This window comes from Atractosteus spatula, chromosome 19 (assembly GCF_055471065.1).
Source record: "Atractosteus spatula isolate fAtrSpa1 chromosome 19, fAtrSpa1.hap1, whole genome shotgun sequence".
Lineage (NCBI taxonomy): Eukaryota > Metazoa > Chordata > Actinopteri > Semionotiformes > Lepisosteidae > Atractosteus > Atractosteus spatula.
The window spans coordinates 9469194-9494408 of NC_142724.1; the positions used below are offsets into that span (position 1 = coordinate 9469194).

Below are 25215 nucleotides of genomic sequence, written 5' to 3' on the forward strand. Positions count from 1 at the left end.
TTCTTCCCATTTGTAACATGTCCTGAAGTTCTTATAACTCAAATCGTGTGAAGGAGTATTATCCCGTAGACTTGTGAGTTCCTGTCCTGAAGCTCTTCCTTCCTTCTTGCAGAGCCACTCAGCCCCCCTGTGAAGCTACTCTTCCCCCAGGTCAGCCACAGCTCCATCAGAGTGAGCTGGGTGCCTGCTTCAGATAGGGTGCCTGGGCACCAGCTCACCTACAGCACCAACCACGGCAGTGATGTCAAACAAGTGAGTATCAGCTCTGCCCACTGGATTCTGGGCAGTGATGTTTTTCTGTTCCTTCCCCTTTGCAACATCTCAGATAAGAGCATTGACTTCACAGCCAACATTAACTACTGTAGCATTTGAAATGTTTGGATTCTGGTACAGTTCTGATAATGCAAACAGCAGCCTATTAAAATCATCTGAGGCTGTCCAAGCTGTGTGGTATTGTGGCAGAGGTAATGTCAACTGGGCCTCAGTTAGCAGGCCCTGATATGAGCGTTTACATGCTTGTGGTTCAGTCAATTTGTGCCCTGCGATGGACTGGCGTAAAGTACAGGGTGCATCTTGCTTTACACCCATTGCTTGCTGGGTCAGGCGCCAGCTTCCCTACAATACTGAATTGGATAAATGGAGCTGTACTTTGTTACATTGATTTGTCATGAATCAAATATAGTATTCATCAAAGCATTGGAATCGATTCTTCATTTAATTAAGTTAAGTCAATACAAGATCTTGTTTTCTAGGTGGATGAAAAATATATATTTCCTGTTATTGAAAAAACACCACAGATAAGTTGTTATCACCAAGAATCTTGAAGTACACTAAGGTTCTGGGAGTGAATCCATGCAGGATTTCCACAGTCAGTCTCACTGTGGAAGTCATGCGTGAGTGGCAAGTACATTGCTCTCTCTGCTTGAAGATCTACTTCACCATTTCAACTTCTTTCCTCCTCAAGGTGGACGTTTCGGGCACAACTGCCCTCCTCCTCAGGAACCTCTCCTCATTGTCTAACTACGTGGTGGCTGTGCGCTCAGTGTATGAAGAGGGGCTTTCCACGCCGATCACTGGCAACATCACCACCTGTAAGCTACTGCACACTTACTGTTTGAAAAGAAATGTCTGCTTTACTTGGGTATTCCTTACTTTTTAAAATTGTTAGAGGCAGGCTGGAGGTTATTCAACTTTACATTCCTAATTCTGAGGAGTTATGTGGTTCAGACATCTGAACCATCTGTAGCGTTTAAAAATATGATTTTTCCTATTGAGATCAAAAAGTAGCAATGAGTATCAATTTTGACTTTATTCTTGAAGAGACTAGCTGTGAAAGAGTACAGTACGTCACATTTTGTCCGTTATTTTGGGGAACAAAGCTGGACACTGAGGCTGCATGGATCGTCACGTTGTAAATGATCCAGAGATGAAGATTAAAATATGGTGTCTGAGTAAAAATGCTATAGAGAGAAGTATGAACCCCAGCCACTGAAACAGACGATTAAAACTAGTTCAGCTGGAATAACAGAAATTTCTATGCCCACCTAGGAAGTGCAATTAGTATAGTCACATTTAGTACTTATTCAGCAAAAGGCATTAGCCTGAAAAACATCAAATAACTCAGTTTATTTCACCAGTTTACATAGTAGAACACACATTACATATTCTGATTACTGCTCTTTTTAGATTCAGCAATCAACTGCATTTGAGAACAGATAGTTTCTCCACTGCTTTGAGAATATTGCAGCCAGATGAACTAGTCATACCAAATAATACTTGGGTGTGTTGTACTGTCCACTGTGGCTCCAAAAGTGATAGATTAACTGCAAGGTATCTTATTTCCCAGAGCGTTTATTTCACAGGGTATGTGGATACTAATATCAAGATAGTAGTAATTAGGCTGAATGTCATTTTGAAGGAATACCTTTGGAACTACACTGGGAAGCAGTTTGTTTCCAGTTTTAGGGTCTCTTCTTGTCTAAAACTGTTTGGCGTTCTCACTGACTGTGTCTGTGCAGTGAGAGTGCCCTCGCCCTCTGAGCTTAGGGTCATCGGCTTCACTGGCAGCGACATCAAGGTGCAGTGGAAGCCGGCGGCCGATGATGTCATCTCCTACCTACTCAAGTGGATCTCTCTCAGCGGGGGGAAACTGAACCAGGTGAGACAGCCTCCGTCCTGGGTGCCCTGCCACCCTCTGGATTCTTGATCGGTTCAGTCACAGGGTAAGGCCGGCTTCATAACACAGATCAGAAAACACTGTTCAGAAAATCTGCATGTGCCAGCCCTCCCTCTAAACAGACAGCTTGTGAGGCCTGAGCACACGAAAACCACAATGTACAGTAAAGGTATCTTGCACGGGAATCTTTATTACACACAATCTGCTGTATACACAAGACAAATACTTGCACTATACCAACCCAACTACCACCAGAAGCCCCTTATATACCTGCAGCAGTCTTATTTAGCCCCATGTGAAAATGTAGTTCTCATTCCCTCACCAATTAACTAACTAGACAATACACCTCATGTAAACCTATATACTATACAAACATTAGAGGCCTTAATGACATCTAGTTGCAGGTCAGCTGAAACTACTATCCTCAGTACAGCTGGCCTGCCACAAAGGAACATTACCGAAATATGGGAATAACTAATTACAACATTTGGGTAAATGAGCACAACTATGTTGTTTAAAAGATTGTGAAGCAGAATGAAGGCTTTTTATCAACTGAGTGAAAGCATCCTACAGCTACCAGGCTTTTTCCTTGAGTAGACTCTGTTGATTGGAATAACGAATATTTAAAGGTGAGGAGATGTTTCTGAATCTGTCACGGAGCCCACGCTGGGAAAGACTCATCTGGCCAAGCTTTTGTGACGCGCCTCCTGTGTTTCAGCTTGTGGTGGGCGGGGGCAGCGAGTCGGCGGTGCTGGAGGCTGTGGAGGCGAACGCCGAGTACCAGATCTCCCTGTCCGCGCTGTACGCCGACGGAGCGCAGAGCGAGGCGGTGGCCACCCGCTACAGCACCTGTGAGTGGAGTAGGGCCGCTCGCTCAGGGCCACACGCGGTTCCCTGTGACTTCCACCACCCACCCGCAAGTCCCAGCGCTTGCCGAGGCAAAATCCTTCAGGGTATCAGTGCCAGTCGCTGCAAATTCCTTCAGTTTCCCATCAGGGCAGCGTTCCTGTTGGACACAAAATGCCCTCTGAAGGAATTTGAAGAGATCTCCCGTTTTTCTGCTTTGTAAGCAGATGCTCTACCCAGGTGCTGTCCACTGCGCTGCAGGCTGTCTTCTGTAGCTGGCACTCCCTTCTGAACTGGACAATTCCACCTCTGTTCCCCCAGGCTCCCTGCCACTGCGCTGCGGTGGAGGGAGTGTTTTAGCACTGGATGGAATTCAAGCTATTCATGTTACTGCGGCCTTTTATTACATGGTTTAATCACACCCTTCGGAGTAAATAGTGACAGTTGCGGGATTTAAAGACGTGGTAGCGCCACAAGTCTTTGATCTGCGCCTTTGAACGCTGAAGGAGAACTTTGTCTCAGTAACACTCCAGGATGCAGACAGAATACGGAGTAGGGCCAGTGGCCCTGGGCAAGAGAAAACACAAGAAAAACTTAGTGTATAAAATTATCAATTGATCTGGTAATCCTGGAGAAACAGATTAAGAGTCCTGATCATAATCATGTTCAATGAGCTGCATAGATTCGGGCCTAATGGTTAGGGAAATAGGATATTTGCTCATGGGCATGAATTGAAGCACAATTAAGATGTCCTAGTACTCAAAATATTCTGATAAGAAAGACATGCTGAAAACATACTTCGAAACCCCTTTTCAAAGGCAATCAGAAGGTCAGGTTGATGCTACACTGGATGCAAACTGGACACATTGACACTCCTGTCGGACACTATTATAACTGAAAAAGCATCTGAAATTAAAACCAAAAGATCCTGATGCTTTCCACCACTAGAATTTAAGAACCTTGCTTTGAAACAGTCAGTCATTCCAAGACAATAAGATCAAATGATTCTGCCGTGTTGTCTGTCTTTAGTTTCTGGAGGTGGTCCTTCCAATGTTGTAATAGAGGGGGAGACAGTGAACAGCCTGTTGGTGAGATGGGAACACCCCAATGCTCATGTTTCTGAGTACCACGTGGTCTACACTGCAATGAAAGGAGAACCCATTGAAGAGACCGTAAGTGCAGCAGGTGATATTTAAATCAAGATATTTTGACCTTGAGGTTTAACTTTGGAATGGCCTACATTTGAGAGAAATTTTCCGTCATCTATTTCACACCTGTATTTGTTAAAACTTTCTTACCTCTGGAAAAAGAGTCAATTTCCGTCTGGCATGATGTCCCCTCCAACATTTTGTAATGTGTCTGGAGGTTTATATAGCAGAAGTCTGGTTTATGGCTTGAATCACAGCTTAACCTTGTTCTGATTTTTGAATACATTGTTTGCCGTTTCGGAGTTGCAATTTTCAGACCCCCAAAAGATGAGCTTTGAACCTGACGTTCTCGGACCTGCATTTCTAGCTGTCTGTCCCTGGGAAAGAGAACAGTGTTCGACTCAGGTCGCTGCTCCCAGACACCAAATATAGTGTTCTGGTCACTGCCATGTACAGGAACAGAGAGGGAGGGAGTGCCTCAGCACAAGGGAAAACATGTAAGTAGAAAATCCTTCTGATCTCTGACATGTCTGGTTCCATACAGCACAGGCCTGGTAAGAGAGCTTAAAATAACACAGAGCAAGGGAATTAATGAGCTCTCACAGTCTGAATCGACCTGTTCCTATCGATTTATTTTTTTTCATGGGTTTATTAAAGTAAAGAGCCACTGCAGTGACTTCAAGACTGTGCTGATCTTTCTAAAAAAGGCCAAGTCACAATATTCTAGATCAGCAGTCTATTCCTCAGAGATTGTGTTGATCAATCTCAAAAAGGCCAGGTCACAATATTCAGATCAGGGGTCGATAGTTCCACAAAAAAGTTGCTGAACCCCTGTATAATTAGGGGAATTACAATTTTGTACTGTGATGCCCCTGTTTAACTGACACTAGTCTTCTCATAAATAGCCAGAAGGGTTTATATTAATCTATTCAGTGTTTGGGACACAGTGGTATATGAAGAAAAAATAAATATTTTAGAATCAATGTATATGAAATAATAAGTGATTACTTAATTTATTTAACACCTATAAGGGGGCAATTAGAATTAGGTGGCTGAATAGGTGACAAGTAATTATTTAGTTCCTACACCCATGTTGTAAATATGGTCAGAGACAATAAGATGGGATTTGCAAGAACATGTTAGTGTCAACCTCCTACCTTTGGAGCAAAAGACGATGGTTTGGAATCCAGTGGTTTGGGAATTGTGAGTTGTACTGTATGATTTTGTATGCACATTTCTAGTGTAGTCCTGCATTGCGAGATTTGACGTCCTTATTTGTGCATATCCAAGTGCGGTTTAATTTTCTTTTGTGCACAGCGAGCTTGCGAGTCAGCAGTCTGAACGTCTACAAGTCAGAGCAATCCAGCCTCTGCGTTTCCTGGAAGCCCCACGTCGCTGCTACTGGATACAGAATAGTTATCCAGTCTCTGAAAGGTGCAGTAGATGCCTCGGCTCCTGCATGCCACATACAGTGTATGATCAGGACGTAAACATGGGGGACAGTGGCTGCTTTAAAGGATTTCTGTCATGTCTTGACTTTGTGTACACGTCTTTTTAAGACAAGACGATGGAGGAGCAGAAACTGGACAGCTCGTCCAGCAGCCACTGCTTCACCGGCCTGCGGCCTGAGGAGGTGTATCAGATCAGTGTGTACACCCAGGTCCAACAGGTGGAGGGCACGCCGGTCACCGTGCTGCACTTTACAGGTAACCATCCGTGCTTTCCTTTCACTGGAGCTCAAGACCAGGATGTGCTAGATAGACGATACTGCATATTTGTATTTGTCTCAAATTCGCACTGTAGAATGCAGTACTTTAGAAGGGAGACAAGAATATAGTGACAGGATATAGTGTTGCAGTTAACCTGATAGAAACTGATGTACAGCTTTTTATATTTATTCTATTGGGTAGATGTTTGACCCTTACATTATTAAGATAAGACTGTATCTTATACAGTCACTTATCTGGAAGGTGGGCCACAGGGAAAGACACTCAATACAGTACGCTAGAAACAGTAATATGTATCAAAGTTGCCATCTTTTATGCCCAGTATTGTTGATTTCAATACCAGGGAGGCACTGAGTCTGCCCCTGACTCTCAGTCCTAATGTTATGTCCACACAGCCACTGGACCCTCTGGACCTGTGAAACTGGCTCCCCCGTCCAGGTCCTCTCCTCGTCCGAATGAAGGTGGGCTTCAGGAGGAATTTATATCCTTCTCCCAGTCCGTATTCCTGGCACAGGGCTCCCCAGCGCTGGTCCTGGTGACCCACACGCCTGCTGGGTTTTCTTCCAGCCCATTCACCAGTTACTGTACAGAGTCAAACCCTTCACTGACTTAATGAGACCAATTTGACCTGTTTGTTCCCAGTTCTTAAACATGCTGGAGCTTTAACTGTTGTATTTTGTAAGTGAAATATATTCCCAAATTTTACAAACATTTACATCTTACGTTGTCTGTCCTCTTGTTTAGTGTGCCCTGAGGTGACCATTAGAAATACATTTCTAAAAGGTAGGAACACGCCAGTTTTTATTTTTCTTCTATTATCATTTACTCATCCTTGCTTCCCAAGTTACAGTTCCCAGTATACTTAGCACTAAAAATGTTTTGTTTGATGCATATGTTACTGGGATCATTATTAATAATTTGTTTTCTATTACAGTTCAATAGATCAGTGAAAGTAAACTTTATATGCTATGTAAATAGGTTGCCTAGTGCAATGCCAAAGAGACCAGTCAAGAAAACTGGGATACAGAATAAAGCAACTGGGATACATAATAAATAATAATAAAAGGAGGCAATTTGGCTCTGGAATTATTGAAAGAAGAATAACAGATGTGTAGCTAAGGCAACATACTGTCAGGCCAAAAATTATAATTATAGAATAACATTTTGGGGTAATCCAGTTAGTTGGTAGGTTCTGAATTCTCATTGTCAGCTTTCATTCAGTTTTACATATATCGTACTAAGAGGTGCCATTATTTCTTTAACAGGGTTCGATATGATGGAGGCCTTTGGTCTGACCAGCAGTGCATACTCCTCTGTAGAAGGGGTGTTTGCTGAGCCCTTTGTGTTCAACACTCTGCCCTCTTACAGCATCTTCAGAGATGTCCAGCTGACACAGAGCACCAGGTGAGCTTGAACTGCTGATCAACCCATTTTGAAAAGAACATCAGTACTGTAGATTCACAGGATATTTAGGTCATCTTTATACACAGTATGGAAAAGTCAAGCCCAACCAAAATATTAATAACTGTCCTGTTTACAGTTACTGTTATAGACACTAAATGGGACTGTCCCCTGCCCTAGGCTTTTTTGCACATGGATTCAAAATGCAGTAATGGCTTTCAGCATGTTCTCATACATCCAATATTCAGACCTCTCAGGGACTGGAGTATACACAACCCCCAAAGTATCCACATAATTTGTTATAGTATAGTTCATGTGGAGGACAGATGGGGCCATCGCACTGAGATAAGTGCAGGTCTGAATAGAAATGAGTTATCTCCTCGCCTGTTTTCATTTGCCTGGTCGTTTTTAGCTTTATCCACCCTGCAGGCATTCCTCCTGAACACACCATCAGCTTCACACTCAGGCTCCTTCAGGACACCCCGAAAGAGCCCTTTGCTGTGTGGCAGCTGACAGACGAGGATTTCCAGCCCAAGATCGGGGTCATCCTGGACCGTGAGCATTGACTCTTAATTCCATTTCAGGAGCAGGGCATTGAACACAGAATTAGTTATGCATGTTGTTCTGTTTTGCTACAAGAGGAAACAGGCTACCAGGTTTTTCAGGCTGAAAAAAGCAATTATAAATCAATATATATTTAATTTAGCTTCCCGTGGCACATATGAGAACCTATGTTAGTTTTATTTTTAGAAAAAAGATTCAAATCTGAGCTTTTTGCATCCAAAGTATTGACTGTTCCATAAATCAATGACAAGTACTGTATATGACAAATGTTTTGAGACTTGTTGATCTTAGGGCAGAGTTTAAAGTGAGGATGAAATGGCTCTTTCTGAAATAGTCACCCTGAAAATGGGTTACATCTGTAATGCCATTAGGTACTTCCTTTCTATTTATCAGAAAGCTTGGTTTGTTTTTGCTTTAAAAATGACCATTTACTTCATGTTATTTCTGCCAATTACAGAGTGAATGGTATGCCAGGCACAAGAAGGGAAATTTGGACTTTTTTCATCAGTCTCCTCTGTAGCCTCTGACCCATTTTATAACCATTAAATTAAGAACATTCAGAAAAACATAAATGCATCCTCTGCATAAATTAATATTAAAATCCAAACATTAATCAGTCACTATACTGTACATAGACAAACATTCTAAGATCTTGATAACAGTTGTTTTAAAAATGCAGCAAGAAAATGATTATGAAATATCTTTGATGAAATAGATGAAGAATCCTGCTCTCATGATTTTTACAGGAATTTAAACTTACAATTTTTCAATTAGCTCAGATGCATGCTTTCCTTTTTAACCACAGCAACTTGCAAACAATTGTTTTGTTAAATTATTTTGTTTTTTTAATGTGTTTTAATGGATTTTGCAGCTGAGAGAAAAATCATCCAGTATTTCAGCTTGGACTTCAGAGGCGATATTCAGGAAGTGAACTTTGACCAGGCCCAAGTCCGCAAGCTGTTTTATGGCAGCTTCCACAAGGTCAGTGCTGAACTGGACCAGCCGATGACATACTATAGTTGAAATGTTTTATTAAGTCATATTAACATGGAAGGGAACCTGTCAGAAATGGATAATGAGGTAACTTCCCTGGACATTGAAACAGAAAGGTCCATGTTCAAACCATCTAAGCCACACAAGCCCCTTACACTTTACCCCTCACTACTGTCTGGTCTTAAGCATGACAGAAGATATTTTTCTTACTGTGGCCCAAGATGACTCGGTCAACGGTAGCGCCTAGTATCTTTGAGGTATCACACATTTCTGGGCTCGCCGGCTTTGGTGTAGGATTTCCAATCCATTGCCACCAGGATTCCTGTGTCTGAAAGAGAGACATGCAGTATGTTAATTTTTCATTTAATAATTTTAGCTTGCAAATACCAAAGCTGTTCTGCACTGCCATTTAGTGACAGCACTGATTGTTGCTACCTCATTTTCCAGGTTCACCTGGCTGTGAGTCCATTCAGTGTCAGCCTGTATATTGATTGCCAACCTGTCGCTGAGAGCCCAGCTAACTCTCTGGGCACAATACCCACCAATGGCTTTGAGATGCTGGGTAAACTGGTAAAGAGCAGAGGACCACACAGTGGATCTGCGCCGGTAAGTTACTTGATGAATCAAGAACATTGAATCCATAGGATACCCCAATTTCCACAAGACTGCGTGAATAAAAGTTCTAGGGTTGATGTTGAGGAATCATTATTTTCTGTTTTCAATACGGATTCTCATTTTTACTGCTCTGTGATTTAAAAAACACAAAAACATTTTAATATGGACAGAGATTTTAAAAAATAATACAACAACAAGAGAAGTTTCATTCATGTAGAGTATTTGCAAACAATGTGCTTTTTTGGGAGTTATTCACTATTATCTGAAAAATAAATTTGTTCACCGCTGACATTCCTTGCCATGTTGTATGACTCACTTGTGACTGCGGTACAAGTAACAACGAAATGTGTTTTGCCTTCAATTTAGACAAAGGTGGGAAGCCTTTTCTACAATGAAATCAGCTGCCACTCTGTTTAGAAACTCTTTTCCTTGTACTTTACATATAATCAAAGAATCAAGTGCATCAAGTAACCAAGGCGGCACTGTGGCGCAGTAGTTACCTGTAGCATTGCTGCCTCATAGGATTGGGGCCCTGGGTTCAGTTCTGGCCCTGGGGTGCTACAGTAGCTGTGTGGAGTTTATGTGTTCTCCACGTGTTTGTAAAGGTTTCCTCCAGGTACTCCAGTGTCCTCCCACAGTCCAAGTGCATACTGGGAGGTTAATTGGCTTCTGGGAAAACTGGCCCGGTGTGAGTGAGTGTGTGTCTGTGTGTGCCCTGCATTGTGCCTATTGATTTCCAGGATCGGCTCTGACTCCCCTGCAACCCTGGATCGGATGAAGCAGTGAGAAAATGGGTGGATGGATGAAGTACACAATTCAAGCTATCGATGGTGAAATGTGTAGAAGAATTTATTAACAACTTGTAATAACTAAAACATCTACAGTAGGTTGCTGATTGGGCAATATTCAGTGTCAAACACTGTGGATCCTTTTATAGTAACTTTTATAGTGACTCTGCCTGACTGTATGTAATCATGTCACCAAAACCAAGGTAATAAATCAGACAATATCTACAGTAACAGTCCAAATATAAACATGTAATCTAACAATATGCTTATTATATAAAGCCCTAATTATGTTTATATAGTTGGGGTTTCTAATAACTCAGCTGTGATTTGCTTCTTACAGTTTCAGATGCAGACGTTTGAGATCATCTGTAACACCTCCTGGGCTTCTGAGGATACCTGCTGTGATATCCCAGCTAAGGTGAGTGTTTCATTGTGAAGCTCTCTGTTCCTTTCCAAGTGGCATGAATATACAGCACTTGTATACAGCATACAGCCCTGAATATCCCCCTGGCAGAACTCTGTCCATCTACATTCCTGCAGGGCTATACATTCTTCTGGCCTTTGCTTCCTCTTAAAATTCAATTAACTGGTCTAATTAAATGATTAACTGAAATACTGTAAAACTTCTACTGAGTACTGGAAATTTTAGTTGCCTACTCTATTATGAATCCAGTGTGTCATTCAGGTCAAGCTTTTAAAAGATCATAAAATATTGAACATGTCAAACTGAGCTAAAAAGACAATAGGAACTAGTAAAGCTTTATTCCACCCTGGAAAGTAAAGAGGAGAAACACAACGTTTCAGCTTTTAAGCCTGTTTCAAGTGTCAACAGGCTCAACAGCTGAAATGTTTTTCCATCATTTTAATTCTCATGTGGAAATGTGAAATTAACCTGTATGCAGCCAGCCCATGCTGACACAGATCCCTGTTCAAACCTCTTCTAAAACCCCAAGAGGTTTAGTGTTTTGGGAGATCGCATCAGAATGCTACAAGCTTCAAGCCTATTCACTTGACTTATTTTATTTACCTTTCTGCCTAGATGCTGCTGAAGGTCAGGCTGAGGAACACTAATACAGGGCATGTAGTATTTTGAGAATCTTATAAACAGCACAGAAGCACAGGTAGCCCTGAAAGAGAAGAAACTGAATTGAAATTTAGCCTGGGCACTGAGATTGCACCCCTACTCAATAAAACAGTACTCCGGGATCTTTAGAACCAAGAGCAAACAGGAGTCTCATATCTCACCTCCTACATCACTTTGTCTCTAGTAACCCCTTCAATTTTCAATCCAAACAGGAGGGCGCCACCCACTGGTTGCCACTTCCCACACAAGCCTGATTGAGTGCTGACCAAGTTGCATTGTTTCGTGTCTGTTCTGACCAGTCGGGCTGTCAGGTGTGACAGCTGCCTTCATAAGAACAACGTATAATGGCTAGGTTGTGGTCTCAGGTTTTTTTCTCAGGAGCAAATTTCTCTTTTAGTAAATGGTCATGTTGTGAGACAGCTCACTTTAGATTTCGATACACAGCCTCATTTATGTGAAGCTCTTCTCTAATACATATTTTGTCTTTGCAGAGGGATGAGGAGAGCTGCCCACCACCTGCCTATGCGTGTACCTGCACCTCCAATATCCCAGGATCCCCTGGGCCTCCAGGTCCACCAGTCAGTGTTTTCTAAATCCTGTGCTTTATTAGTCCAGTGCTGTAACTTAGAAAATAAACTCACCTGCTCGTCCCAAACTTTGAGGATCATCAGACATATTTTAAATTATTATTAACTTGGTGGTGTTATTAAGTGTTTTTGAAGCATGGGCCTACCTCAAAAGAAAAGCAACAATATATGTTTCACATATATTGTAGTGTTTTACAGCTCTGTTTAGAATATAGTGCTCAATAGTGTTTTATGTTAATTTTTTTCTCAGGGCAAACCTGGGCCCAGGGGTGAGAGAGGTGAGAAAGGCGAACAGGGGCTGAAGGTCAGTTCTCTTTAGGGCTCAAACACTTTGTCCAGTCTTGTAGATTCACTGTACACTGGAAAATTTGAAAATGAGACTACCTGACTAGCAAAATTAAGCCTGGTCTTCCTTCGTCCTGCATGCTCTATTTTTTTAATATGACTACAAAACTGAAGTAACTGAAGTAGAAACTTCCGTTTGCTTGCACCTCAGGTAATTATTTTCATTTTGTGCTTTATAGTTGAAACATTTACTGTGTATATGAACATCTGCACAGCTAATAGCTTTAATGTTACCTTCAAAATGTGGAATTATACATGAAACTTAGCATATGGCTATTATTATTTGTGCTTTAAATAAAAAATGTGTTGGCGTTTTTGTGGATTGAAAAATACACCTAAGCTACATGTTACTAATTGGTAGAACTCCCCTGGTCTGGTCTTTGAGATCGAGAGTCCGTTCGCTTTGGTAGATCTCCTTATATCATCATCAGTGTAATACCTGAGCAGGAGAATTCAATTGGTCCAACCCAGTCCCAGGGACTCATGCTGTTGATGATTTACAGAGATTCACTGTGTGCAGTCCTCCAGCTGCTTGAGATCTGCTAGACTGATGAGCTGCTCACAACCAAAAATGCCAATGGGGCTTAATTGTTTAATCAGCTGCTTAATCTCCACTTGTTTTCCCTTTCCTGTGCTCTTACACTGTGGCCTTTCTCCCAGGGAGAGGCAGGACCTCCAGGGAAGTTGGGATCAAGGGGGACAAGCGGCCCCCTGGGGGCCCGGGGGCCCAGGGGGATGACGGTTCGAGGAAGAGTGGTAGGCACCCTAATCCAATTAATCAATTAACGGGGCTGATGGCCTTTTTTCGTTTACCCGGAATCTTGGCTTTAAGCCTCCTCTGTCAGATGCAAAACTGTAGAGTCTTTCCTTCTTCTAAGGTCTATGATTTTCTGTAGGATTTCAGCCCAAATGTTCATTTCCTGCACTGAGGTTTTTATTTTATTTTTCTGAGCCACAATAGCTACAGTATCTATAGTAGAAGCACAAATCCTGACTACATCCTGAATCAGAGTGTTTTTCATCCCCTGTTTTTCTTTGGATGTGATTAGTGATCACAATAATAAAGAAATGGAAAATCCATAAATACCAAACATCAAATGCCTCCAAAGTGCCATATTATGAAGTAAAGTAGATACCCCTTGATATTGAAAGACTTATTCGTAATCGATAATTGAGAGACAACACAGAAGGTATTGTGTTATCTTTGAAGATTCGACAGGTTTATATGCAAATAATCACACACCTTTGCCATGAGCCAGTTTGTAGGGGAAATACAGGTAAACAGAAATACACTAAATATTAGTGAATGTGAGGCTATTGACTGTCTAATGTATCAAGGTAAGGAGACAAGTGTTCTTCTGGAAGGTTTAAGTGATACCATATCGACAGAAATCTTAATTTATTTGCATTTAAAACTGAGAATAGGAAATATTTCATCAAGCATAGGTTTGGGGGAGTCCTGGAATAAGATACCTGGCTGCTTTTTTGGTGTAAGCTTCAGTGAACCCAAAGTGGTTAAAGCCTGGAAGTGTTATCTTCCACACTGAGCAAGTTCTGTTGCATTTCTGAAGGATTCTGTAATGATTATGCTGCTATTCAAATACTTGTCTTGTGTCTCCCAGCTGCCCCCCAGAACCAGCCTCCCCAGCCCAGCCGCTGTCAATACAGTATTATCTCTTACTTTCTTCCTTTTATATTTTGAAGGGACCTCCTGGTGAAAGAGGGGAAAAGGGAGACATTGGAAAGCCTGGACTCCAGGTACAGTACAGTAACATTATCCTTTTGCTGATGGACCAGGTCAGATGTACCAACAATCAGCAAAATACTTTCTTACCGAAATACCGTCAGCTGAGCTGTCTAAACCTACCAATACACTGCGTATTCTTTTCCCACTAGCACTTAATATGATTTTGAGCACAGTCTCCAGGAACTTGCTCTGGGCTTAGGGAGCTGGACACTTTTGGCCACTGATTGTATTAATAGTAATCAAGAATGAATTGTTTTTATCTATTTGTCTTTCCAAATTATCCCAGGGGGCTTTACATAAAGGAGGAGACCCAATTTGCCTACCTGTGGAGGACAGGAGCTTAACAATTAACAACAGTTTACCAACAGGAGTTGAATTAAGGGAGATCTTTAGGACGACAAGATTATGCAAGCCCAAAGTGGAATTCAGCCATTACACTAATCTTGCACTGGGATTCAAGATCCCATGCAAAATGCCATGGGAAATTGAATGGGCAACTAGTCAGGACCTACTCTATGTTCGAGGTTTCATCCAAAGAGCAGCACCTCCTGCATCACAGTGTCCTGTGACGACTCTGGGAGGATTTAGAAATTCTGAACCAGGGGGAAGAGCGCCACCTACTGGTTTACTAACATCACAGACAGCAGCAAAACGTTTCCAAACTAGGGTCTGGACAAAGCAGGCTCTGCAGAGGTCTAACCAGAGCAGTACTGTTGCTGTTAAATTCATTGCAATGTTTTTCTCTTTCCCCTACTCAGGGATTGCCTGGCCCTCCAGGTCCTAAAGGGAGGGAGGGGTTCGCAGGCCCTAAGGTGAGCCTTCAAACTGCTGTGACACTTCAGGAAATATTCTGTTTCCTCCTTCGCGGCTTAAGATAATCAGAACAGATAACTTGAAAGATAAATAAAAGTAACTGTCATGCAATTTTTGTAATTATAATTATTTTAGATGGTCTGTACAACTGTTTGCAATTTTTCAGAATCATAACCTTCACAAGTAGAAATACTTGAAAATGTCAATGACAAGCACTGTCTTTACACTTAGGCTTTGTGGAACATCTCCACTTGAATCATGTTCCATTTGCGCCTGAACACGTGTGATTGCCTGTGATTTACCTGGGTGTGGAAGTCAACATCGTTTTCATATTGGCACAGGATGATCGCATAATCACACTCAAGAGCAAATGATTTCACCATATGTTAGAGAGTGTCTTTGTCTTGCACTCGCTGAGCATGATTACGAATTAAATTCCACATTGTAAAAATGTCTTGATGCCTGTGGGGGATTGGAGGAGTACAGGAGACTTTTAGTACCATGAAAACTTTCTGGTATGAAAATGAAATCCTATTCGTCTGGATTTGTCAAATTAAAACACATCTGCATAAACCCGTGCCTCAAACAAAAGAGTCAAACAAAAACAAATGCAACATGGAGCACATCTGGATAAAATCCCGTGATCTCTGGCACCATCAGTGTATGAGCGTTGATGGAGACTGAGTAGTGTGATGGCAGCTGCACTACTCAGAACCTGCAGGGGCAAAGCAAACCGGCTCTTTCTGGCCTAGTCTGGCAGATTCTCACGTACGGGAGCCTTCTGTCTCTTGTGGACAAGATGTGTTGCTCATGAGTACATTGGAACATGTTGTATGCTGGACGAAGCTGAAAGCTTGGCCTCAGCCTTCTTTGTGCCCATTTGAAGGCTTGTGACAGATGGCTGTCTTTGTTATAGGAAGCTCTCTTGCTTCCTGTTGAAAAGAGGGCGAAGGAAGCGCTGCTTTCGGGTTTTCCTGATGTGTGATGTCTCTTGTGTCTCCCCAGGGAATCAGAGGGCCCGAGGGCAGTCCAGGATCCCCTGGCCCTTCTGGCCCGAGAGTAAGTACAGACACATGCTTGACAGCATGAAAGAGCACTCCGATCCTGTCAGCTCATAGGGAAAATAATCCGATTCAGATGAAAACACCTCACCTTTGAAGGCTGAGATGTGCTTTCCTGGACTGCAACTAGAGTTTGTTAAAAAAAAGCACAAAAAATGTGGCACAGGCAAAAACAAATGGCGAAACTGGTAAGGCATTTCCATGCATCAAAGCTCTCATTTACATTAAACTAGTTGTGCCCGAGTTGTCTGCACGGGTCAAGCAAACAGGCAAAATAGTGATCAGGGAAATTTATTTAGGTCAAGTTTCTGATCAGTTAAATACCTCTACATCTTATTTGCAGATAAATTCCAGTCCTTAAGAATGCAGAAGAAAACATGCTTTTTCACTGACTTAATAGCAAAATTGTGAAGAAACTCAAGACAAAATCCTACACATAAAATTCATACACTCTGAAGCAAAGTTTGTGTGGCCTGTCCTCTCACCCGCTGAGCCCTTGCTGTTGAACTGTGTTAAACTGAATTCAAGATGAACACTCCCCTGTCCATCAATGGGTGCTCACAGCCGAGCACTGCGTTTTCCTGTATTCTCTCATGCCCTCAGCCCTGATGTTGGCCTCTGTGTCTGTCTAGGGATTCCAGGGAATGCCAGGTATCCCAGGTGTAGTGGGAGAGAGGGGCCACCCAGGGCAGGTGGGGCCCACGGTAAGCACTGAACCGCACAACTGGGACACTTCTATCCTGGGCCCAAGATGTGATACAAGTCAGACCAGAGCCACACTGGCTCATCGGGCCAGAGTTCACCCTGGTCACCAGCGGGCGGGGCTCTAGTGCTGCACAGGGATGAAGCCCCTCCAGCAACTCTGGTTCTCATTTATACAGCTGGGCAGACGGGAGCAACTGGGCACTTTATTCAGGGGTACAGCAGCAGTGTCCACAGTGGGGGACCCCTCAGCTGGTCGGTTACAAATCCAGACTCTTGCTCACTATGCAATGACACATCTGTGACGCACACATAATAAAAAACCATGTACTATGTGTGTAAGACAATAAATAGATCAATTGTTTAATTATGCACTAACCGTTTCTCCAGGAACTGAGCCTGAGGCCCTAAGTCTAGACAAAGGACAGCATAACTGTTGGATATCAGTGCTCTTGAAGGAAATATTTGGCATAATATTAATATCATAAAGGGTTTCAGGCCTCAGCTGAATCAAAACTTTGATGCTGTTAACCACTTATTAATACAAGTCCTTGAGATCTCTGCCCTTACCATTGGTTAACTAGAAGACTCCTCTCCCAAGAAACCGCTGTCTAATACAGTGATAGTAATTTGTAGCTGGTAGGCAAGTCAAAGTTTTGATTTAATCTGGGTCTAAGCGCCTCTTCCTGAAAACAAGGAGGCATCAATCAGAGAGAGTGTTCTGGCAAAGTACGGATGAAGCTGACTCCTCTGGGTCATTTAAGAAAGGATTTATAAAAGATACTTCAAATCAAATAGCAGCTAGAAACCAGTTTAGGAGCATGGGCCAAATTGCCTTTATGTGTTTTCAAGCCTTCCCGTGCTCTTAGATCCTGGGACAAGAGAAAAACAGTAAAGGGCCCATGAAATGCATGTGTTTTACTTTCACAGGGGCTTTCTGGTCACAAAGGAGAGAAGGGAGAGAAGGTGAGTTGTTCTTTCTCCTTTCAGCTGCATAACAGAAGAAATATGTGCAGTGGAAAAGAAGCTTTTAAGATCCATAACATGCCTCTGCTCTGAATCTGGTGAATTAACTTTGCACCAGAATGACTGAGCTCTCTTTCCCTTTAATGTTTCAAAATCATTACTGCGCTGCTCAATTTTCAACATTTCTTACATTGAATATGTTCTAAAATTACCATATTATAATGAAATATAAACTACAGTTTGTAAAGGGCATTACAAAATGAATCATCATCAACCTATCTGCTTTTACTACATGATAGAAGTACAGGCCCGTACTGAAATAGGAGACCTCTGAGAGAAATTCAATGATAGCCTTTCCTTCCCACAGTAGAGAGGAAAACCCCATGCATGCGAAATACATTGTAACATCCATCCATTTTCTAACCACTTTATCCAATACAAGGTTACAGAGGAGCCAGAGCCTATTCTGGCCAGTAACAGGCACAAGGCACACACTCACACCAGGGCCAATTCAAATAAACTCCACACAGAGAGCACCACAGAATTTAAACCCAGGGCCCCAGTGCTGCAGGGCAGCAATACCAACCACTGTGCCACCATGCTGCCCTACAACATTGCACAATAAGATGGTGTCACTATTAAATTATCAGTCAATGTCAGAGACACTCGATCCACTATACTGATGTAAGCAGTTGAGTTGACCCTCACCACACAGATGACCATTTATGACCTGCTTGCTTTGTGTTGCAGGGGGAGCCACAGTCCTTAGCTACCGTTTACCAGCTTGTTACTCAAGCCTGTGAGCAACTGGTACACAGTAAGTTAACTTAGGCAATATCGGCCAATATTTTTTAAACCACCTACCAAATGGTCCAGATAGGCCAAATGGCCTCCTCTCCTTGTGTAACTGTTCTTACATATACCCTATGTAATGTTTTTATACTGTATATAACCATACGTTACAGTTTTACTTGTTACAAGTTAACCAAAGAACACATGAATGAGAAAACTAATGCTGGAGTTCAACACCAGCCCAACAGCACTCTGTGGCAGGCCGGCAGAAATGAAGACCATAGTGATAGGTCCACCTCTCCACAGGAGGCTCATGAGGTCTGGGCACATACACAAATTTAGGAGTGAAAGTAGGGGGCTTGTACAGCATTTATCACTTCTGAGCTGTTGGAGCCAGCAAACTGATCACGTTAGATTCACTGGTAGGGTCCAAGAAGGTACCTGATCGTCATCTTCAAATCAATCAATTTCTAGCAATCAAACACACACAATAGGCCTGATATCCTCCATGTTGTTGTAACCTTTCTTCTGGTACACGAAGCCAAGATTGCTCATAGCTGGCTGAGAAGGAACACGTGGCTTGCATTAGCTGACATCGGAGGCTCGGGCGTATGGAGATGAAATCCATTTCGGGTTTGTGGCACAGCTCTGCCGCAAGAAAAGTGGCGTTTCTCTGCAGATGAGGTGCTGAAGCTGGATTCGTTCCTCAACGAGATGAGCCTGAAGCCAGTCCCCGTAGAAGAGCCAGTGGGGCCACCAGGAGAACCGGGGATCCCCGGACCTCAGGGAGCCCCAGGGCCCAGGGGTAGGCCAGGCCGGCCAGGAACCGCTGGAGATCCTGGAAAATCAGGTTATCCAGGGGAACAAGGTGAGGCAAGGTCTACTGCAGTGGGCCTTAGGATAATAGTCAGCACTTTCCTCTGTCTTTTCTGCCCCAAATCTTTCACTGCAATGGGAGTGGAATTGGAGATTTAAAAAAAAAAAAAAAAAAAAAAATCACTGGGGAACTGATCTGGACGATATGGAAATCCGGATTCTGAAATCTGAGACCCCCCCACCTTCAGGAAACGGAGCAAGAGAAGCCAGATTCACATGCAAAAGCGTTGTGGTGTCAGGTAATGCAGAGAAAGCTCAGTCAATTTGGTCAGTGCACTGAAGGTACAGTATGTTACGCTAAATTGAAGCAATGGAAATGAGGTGATTTGACCTTCTGAAACTTTGTGAAGGCCCCTCCAGAGGTGTTTTAACCCTGTTTGTCGATCTGTGCTCATCTTGCCTTGCGTAGGAAGGTCGGGGCAGCCAGGGGAGAAGGGCAGTGTGGGAGACAGTGTGAAGGGCGCACACGGATCCAGGGGACTCCCAGGTAACATCAGCAGCTGTGCACAGAGCACATGAACTCTGTCCCCCAGTGAAGCACTATTACAGCACTCACTGTGACAGCGTACACGCTCCTACACAGTCCACCTCATTTTGAAACAAGAGGATAAAATCTATGAAACCCCCCCCCCCCCCCCATGAAGAAACTCAATAGTATAACTCGTACTATAAATAGTCTACATTGTAGTTCTATTACAAAAAAAAGCACAAAATTAAATAAATTAAATTAAGAAGTATTTGTGCTGTGAACCTTTATGGAGATCTGAACTTCCTGTATTTTTGGACATTGGAAGAAGTCAAGCTGTTGATTTGTTTCCAGTTATCCGACACTCCCCGAAGGGAAAAAAGGGAGGATTCAAATCAGATGAAAACAGACACTCCATGTCTAGTAATTGCCTTCTAAAACACAGACAACTTAACTCGTCCTGTACTCTATATAGGAGCCTTTAACAGACAAGACATTTTAGACAGTATAAAGCTATCAGAATGTAAAGCCTGTGGAAGATGCGAAATATGAATAGATAATGGAACAGGTAAAGGGTTATTCCATGCTGAAAGGAAAAGAAAGGAGACCAAGTCTTGGTCAAAATGTTGTCTCTCTTCGCTGATGCAGCTCCCTACTCGAACTTAATATACTAGTATCAGAGGTTTCTTACGGACATCCTCCTCGCAATCCACTTACCAGACTAGAAATCCATTTCTGGTCTAGAAATAAAGGAAAGCGAGTTCACAAGATAGGAGTTATACAAACGTGACAGATTTTAAACCATGTTTATCACATCCTTAAAACACATAATACAACAGTATCATGATATCACAATTTTACCATACAGTATTAGTGCCGAGGGGAAGATGTCCCTGAATTCTTGATGTTGTGGAAAATAGGTTAATGCCCCATTTGCTTTTATCCCACAGATTACTCCCTTCTGCCATTAAGAATTCACCACATTCTACTTTTCTCTCGTGTATGTATTAAAAGAATGATATTGGTAAAGGGACCTCCCCTGTCCCTTTTGTGTTTGCGTAGGTCCCCCGGGGGAGTCAAAACCTGGGGCACCAGGACCCAGGGGAGACCCCGGCCAGCCAGGGAAACCTGGTCTCTCGGGGGCCACAGGGCCTGTTGGGGAACCTGGCCCACCAGGGCTGTGTGACAACACGGGCTGTCAAAGGAGAGATCCTAGAGGTGAGACCCACTGGAGGAGCAAGATTTTTCATGGACATGGGTGTCTATGCGGGTGAAAAATGTAACTGCATTAGGAGGAAGCTTGTCCACAGAACCCTACCCAGTCTGTTGGGTTAATAAATCTGGCCTGCATTGCCCAGCCATACAGGTTAAGTCACAATCTGTGTACTCCTGACCAACATCAACAGGAATGAGGTCTGTATATAATCAAAGTGACAGACTGAAAGGGAAAAATGAATCAAGGGCCTACACACCTAAAATACCATTCTTCCACTTCCATTTTTACACTTCTCTCACACAGTACTAGAGGGGCATATTATACACATACCTCAAAACAAAAAAGAACACTTGAAACTCCAGCTTGTCTGGATTGCACATTAAAAATGCCTCCAAAAACACTAAATTCACAGCTTACCTTTGGTTAAAAGCAGCAGAAGACCATCTTTGCTCCCTCCTGCACAAAACAAACAAAAATGAACACCATTTTCTACAAGATGACCATCTCTCTGAGGTGAAGTCACTTGGGTTTTTATACTCAAGTGTGTGGTTTTCACTACATCAGCTGCTAATTGTAAAGCACCTGAGAGGAAAGAGTGAGAGTTAATTAGTGATCATTGAAAATGTGCAATAATCCATTAGTGCAATCAGTTTAGGCAAAATCGATTTCATGAAGGACCTCTCAAAGCCAGGCCTCGTTCCTGTTCAGGTGCAGAGGTTGCTGCAGGGAACTCAGCTGATTATCACTTGACAATCACAGACGCAAACCTGTTGGTCCTTATAAGAGAAAAAATAAAGCAATCGAAGTATTAATGCTAATTTGAGAATCATATCATCCATCAGTGTTCAGGCTGGTTTTCCTGGTAAGCATCATGGTGAGGTTAATAGTTAAATGTTGGATCCTTGCCTGTAACTGGCCGATTACCAGTCTTCAAATAACTCATTATTTGTTGGATATTTTGTCACTTTCAGTCACACATAAAGCACCTTTGCACAGATTTGATTGTCTCTTCTGTTTCCAGGACAAGAATACTTCATGTTCCAGCCCTGAACCTGGACAGACTGCACTTCCCAAAGACTTTTTTGTTGGGTTAAAAAGCCCTATGACAGGCAGAAACATCAAAGATTTCATTTGAACTGCAACACAGTCATTAATGCCAGAATGAACTATAAAACAGTGTGTGTGTTGATGACTGTACAATATGGTGTACAATGCCTTCATCCTTTTCAATGGTGGTGGCAAGATCTTTATTGTGCACACTGATGTATGCATATGCCAGTAGGACAAAAGTAACATTTATGCACAGTTAAAAATAAGACTCTGCAATTGCTACTTAAAGCTCAAAGTTTGGTTCTCCAATCCAAAATTTGCTCTACTTTTCTAGCTGTAAATTCTCAATAATATTTAAACTATATTTGTTTGTGACACTCTTGCTTGAGTGTCAGAATTTTAGGAAAGTGGAGGGAAAAAGTTTCCTATGATGCACAACCGACTTTTCCAATTACCCAACATAATTAAAAAGTTATCAGTCTTAGTTCTTATCTTGTGTAGCATTAACATCTGAAATCCTCTGGTTCCATTTCAAAATTGGTAGTATAAGCATACTGTACCTAGAATGATCTTACAGTAGATTGCACCAGGAGAGATGTCAGCTACATTTCAAAAGTCCCTGGCATCTTACCCAGTCATGAAAAGCTGGTATTTTAAATAGCGTGCTCTATTAATCAATAGCCACGTATCCTGAGGAAAAGCATGCAAATCAGGACGGGTCTCAGCCTGGGCAGGACAGCAGTCCATCACTGGACAATGGATAACATTTTTATAGGTAACATTTTTTGGAAGTTGGAACATACATGGCAAAAACCTCACAGGTTAACATGTGGACAGCATGTGACCTCCACACCCAAGGGTGTCAAACCCAGGAGCCATGAGGAAGGAGCAGCAACATTCTGATCCACAACATGTCCTGTTGCCCATTAAATTAGCTTTTCACCTACCTTCAAATATCTGGGTGGAAGGAAGTAAAAAGGTGTCCAGTCTGATCCTAGCCTTAATTAAACAAATATGATTTACAGTAAGTCTATCCAGCTGAGCTCATCTAATTATCTGTACAATTTTTAATTTATATGAAAAATCTGTACAGCAAGCAGTTATAATGCACTTTCTTGCCACTGTTGCTAATTGATATCCTCCATCAGTAGGAAGTCTGACTGATCTACAGTATCTGTAGTATAAATCACTCGAGTGCCTCTAATTCTACAATGAAATTTTAGGTTCCAACTGTTAAAAAGCATACAAATGTATGATATAACCTACTGTAACTCCCATTTCCAATCTTCATTAGTTGAAAAGAAAATAAGGCTCTTAGTGATATATCCTATTGTTGTATTTTGTTGTATTTTTTAGTTTTTTTTAAAAATCACAACAGCGGACATATTTCACAGCAAACCTAAAAAAGTTGCCCAAACCAAATAACTAAGAAAAACGTCTCAGTATTTTATCAATTTGCGCTCCGTGTAACTGTGCAAATGCTTCCAATGTAGACAGTGATTAAATGATTGATTAAAATGATTGACTAGCAGGCATTTTAATCAAAACAGGTGTTTATTTCTCATAAAAGCACAAATAGAATTAGAGAGAACAAAATGAAATAAAAGCATATTTCATGACCCCTGGGCATAAGAGAATCCAGCACACAATTATTTTAAAAATATAAATTAGATACCATTTGTACACTCAATTTACTGTGTATAAAATTGAGTTGTATTGGGCTTAAACAATTCTCAGTACTTTATAATCATTTATAGCTTTTTTGACTTGGCCTTTAAATCAATTTTCAAACTGTAGTCAAAATGAAAAAAAAAACAACTAAACAATAGATGTCTTTTTAATACTGTTTTTTCTTTAACACACATAATGTTTTGAAAGTATATTTATTTGAAATAATATTAATAATGATATCCTTATAAGACAGCAATCTTGTTTTCATGGGAGTCCCTAAATGCAATTTCTACCATACCTGAAGTCTTAAAAAAAGATTATTTTTAAGCACTGAAAATATTTGCTCACATTTTATGTTTAGATTATTTTTGTATGTGTTGAGAATATATCTTATGCTAAAGATACTTTGTATGAAAACAATGTAGTGTATGCTAGTCTTTGTTTAACCCAAATTAGAGTAAATGAAATCTAAAGTTACTCAAAGCAATATTTTTGTATTTCCTGTTGTATCGTGATAATTGTATCGCTAAATTTGTCTTGAATTATCTTTTACCTTATAATTATACAACATTTGTACCTTTTACACATTTTTTAAAACTACAAAAAGGATAGCTATCTCCTGTATGTGAAAGAAAAGCTAACAGCAGTAACAGTCGTAATTTTACAGTACAATGCTTTCTGGATGTTTTAGTGGGAATTCTTCAGGACCTCCTTCATCGTTCTCCGAGATCGACTACAGCTCTTCCACTCTTTATGCACACTAACCTCATGATGCTCAGATCTCTGTTGCCAGGTTTCTGCTAGTCCCCACTGATATTCTTGTACTGAAGAAGAAACAAGCCTGTGAAGTCTTAGCAGTGTTATAAGATTGGACCATAGGCACAAACTGAAGCAACAGCCTAGAAAACCGGTTAATTCAGAAATTAAATAAGGGCAAATGTATACAAAGAGGTTCATTAAAGCAATCACCCAATGGTGATGATGGTGCTTTGTATGATGACTCATGCAAAGTAAAACCTTTTTTGGAGCTGGAGAATATCATCCACAGCAAGAGGTTCTCGCAGCAAAAGCAGTCCTTGAAAAGGCTGATTCCAAATTCACAAAATCATGTAATCTGAAAAATGTAAGTAAACAAAATATGATTAAAAAATTATTAAATTAAAAGGCATGGACTTAAAAAAAACAGTTCAAGGTAGACTTTAACTACATGTACAGTATCTGATGATGTTGTATCTGTTTCACTTACATGTCTCCAATGAGGTCCAGGTGACACTGGTCAGAGTCTGAGATGTCCAGCAGTTACACTTGAGTGCTACACTGATGATGCTCTGTGCTTATATGTGTCACAGCACAACTCTTTACCGGCTGCATTACAATACCGTACTCTGCATTCTGGTCAACACATCAGTTAGTAAAAACCTGATGCTGGCAATTTAACATTGTCTGAACACTATGATAGTGAGTTACTGTACAGCTGGTATTGATGAAGGTGGATTACTATAATTAAGATGTTATAATTGAAATCATGGGGCATCTTTATCTGGCTGTTTAATTTACTTTGGTTATTGACTGATAAGCTAG

General features: G+C 41.6%; 1 protein-coding gene across 1 annotated transcript in view; it reads left to right on the forward strand.

The window, feature by feature from the left end:
- Positions 1–22068, forward strand: part of col20a1 (collagen type XX alpha 1 chain) — a 61903-nt gene extending 39835 nt beyond the window's left edge. The window contains exons 15-42 of the mRNA XM_088937419.1: positions 113–252; positions 965–1091; positions 2019–2158; positions 2895–3027; positions 4052–4194; positions 4538–4667; positions 5488–5604; positions 5730–5876; positions 6293–6358; positions 6642–6680; positions 7163–7301; positions 7711–7853; positions 8734–8843; positions 9303–9461; positions 10599–10676; positions 11834–11920; positions 12180–12233; positions 12935–13030; positions 13979–14032; positions 14780–14833; positions 15840–15893; positions 16528–16599; positions 17528–17563; positions 18314–18380; positions 19035–19223; positions 19641–19718; positions 20760–20915; positions 21935–22068. Coding sequence (XP_088793545.1) covers positions 113–252; positions 965–1091; positions 2019–2158; positions 2895–3027; positions 4052–4194; positions 4538–4667; positions 5488–5604; positions 5730–5876; positions 6293–6358; positions 6642–6680; positions 7163–7301; positions 7711–7853; positions 8734–8843; positions 9303–9461; positions 10599–10676; positions 11834–11920; positions 12180–12233; positions 12935–13030; positions 13979–14032; positions 14780–14833; positions 15840–15893; positions 16528–16599; positions 17528–17563; positions 18314–18380; positions 19035–19223; positions 19641–19718; positions 20760–20915; positions 21935–21963 — 2837 coding nt within the window. The 3' untranslated portion in view covers positions 21964–22068. The remainder of the gene's footprint in view (positions 1–112; positions 253–964; positions 1092–2018; positions 2159–2894; positions 3028–4051; positions 4195–4537; positions 4668–5487; positions 5605–5729; positions 5877–6292; positions 6359–6641; positions 6681–7162; positions 7302–7710; positions 7854–8733; positions 8844–9302; positions 9462–10598; positions 10677–11833; positions 11921–12179; positions 12234–12934; positions 13031–13978; positions 14033–14779; positions 14834–15839; positions 15894–16527; positions 16600–17527; positions 17564–18313; positions 18381–19034; positions 19224–19640; positions 19719–20759; positions 20916–21934) is intronic.
- Positions 22069–25215: the final 3147 nt, after the last annotated feature.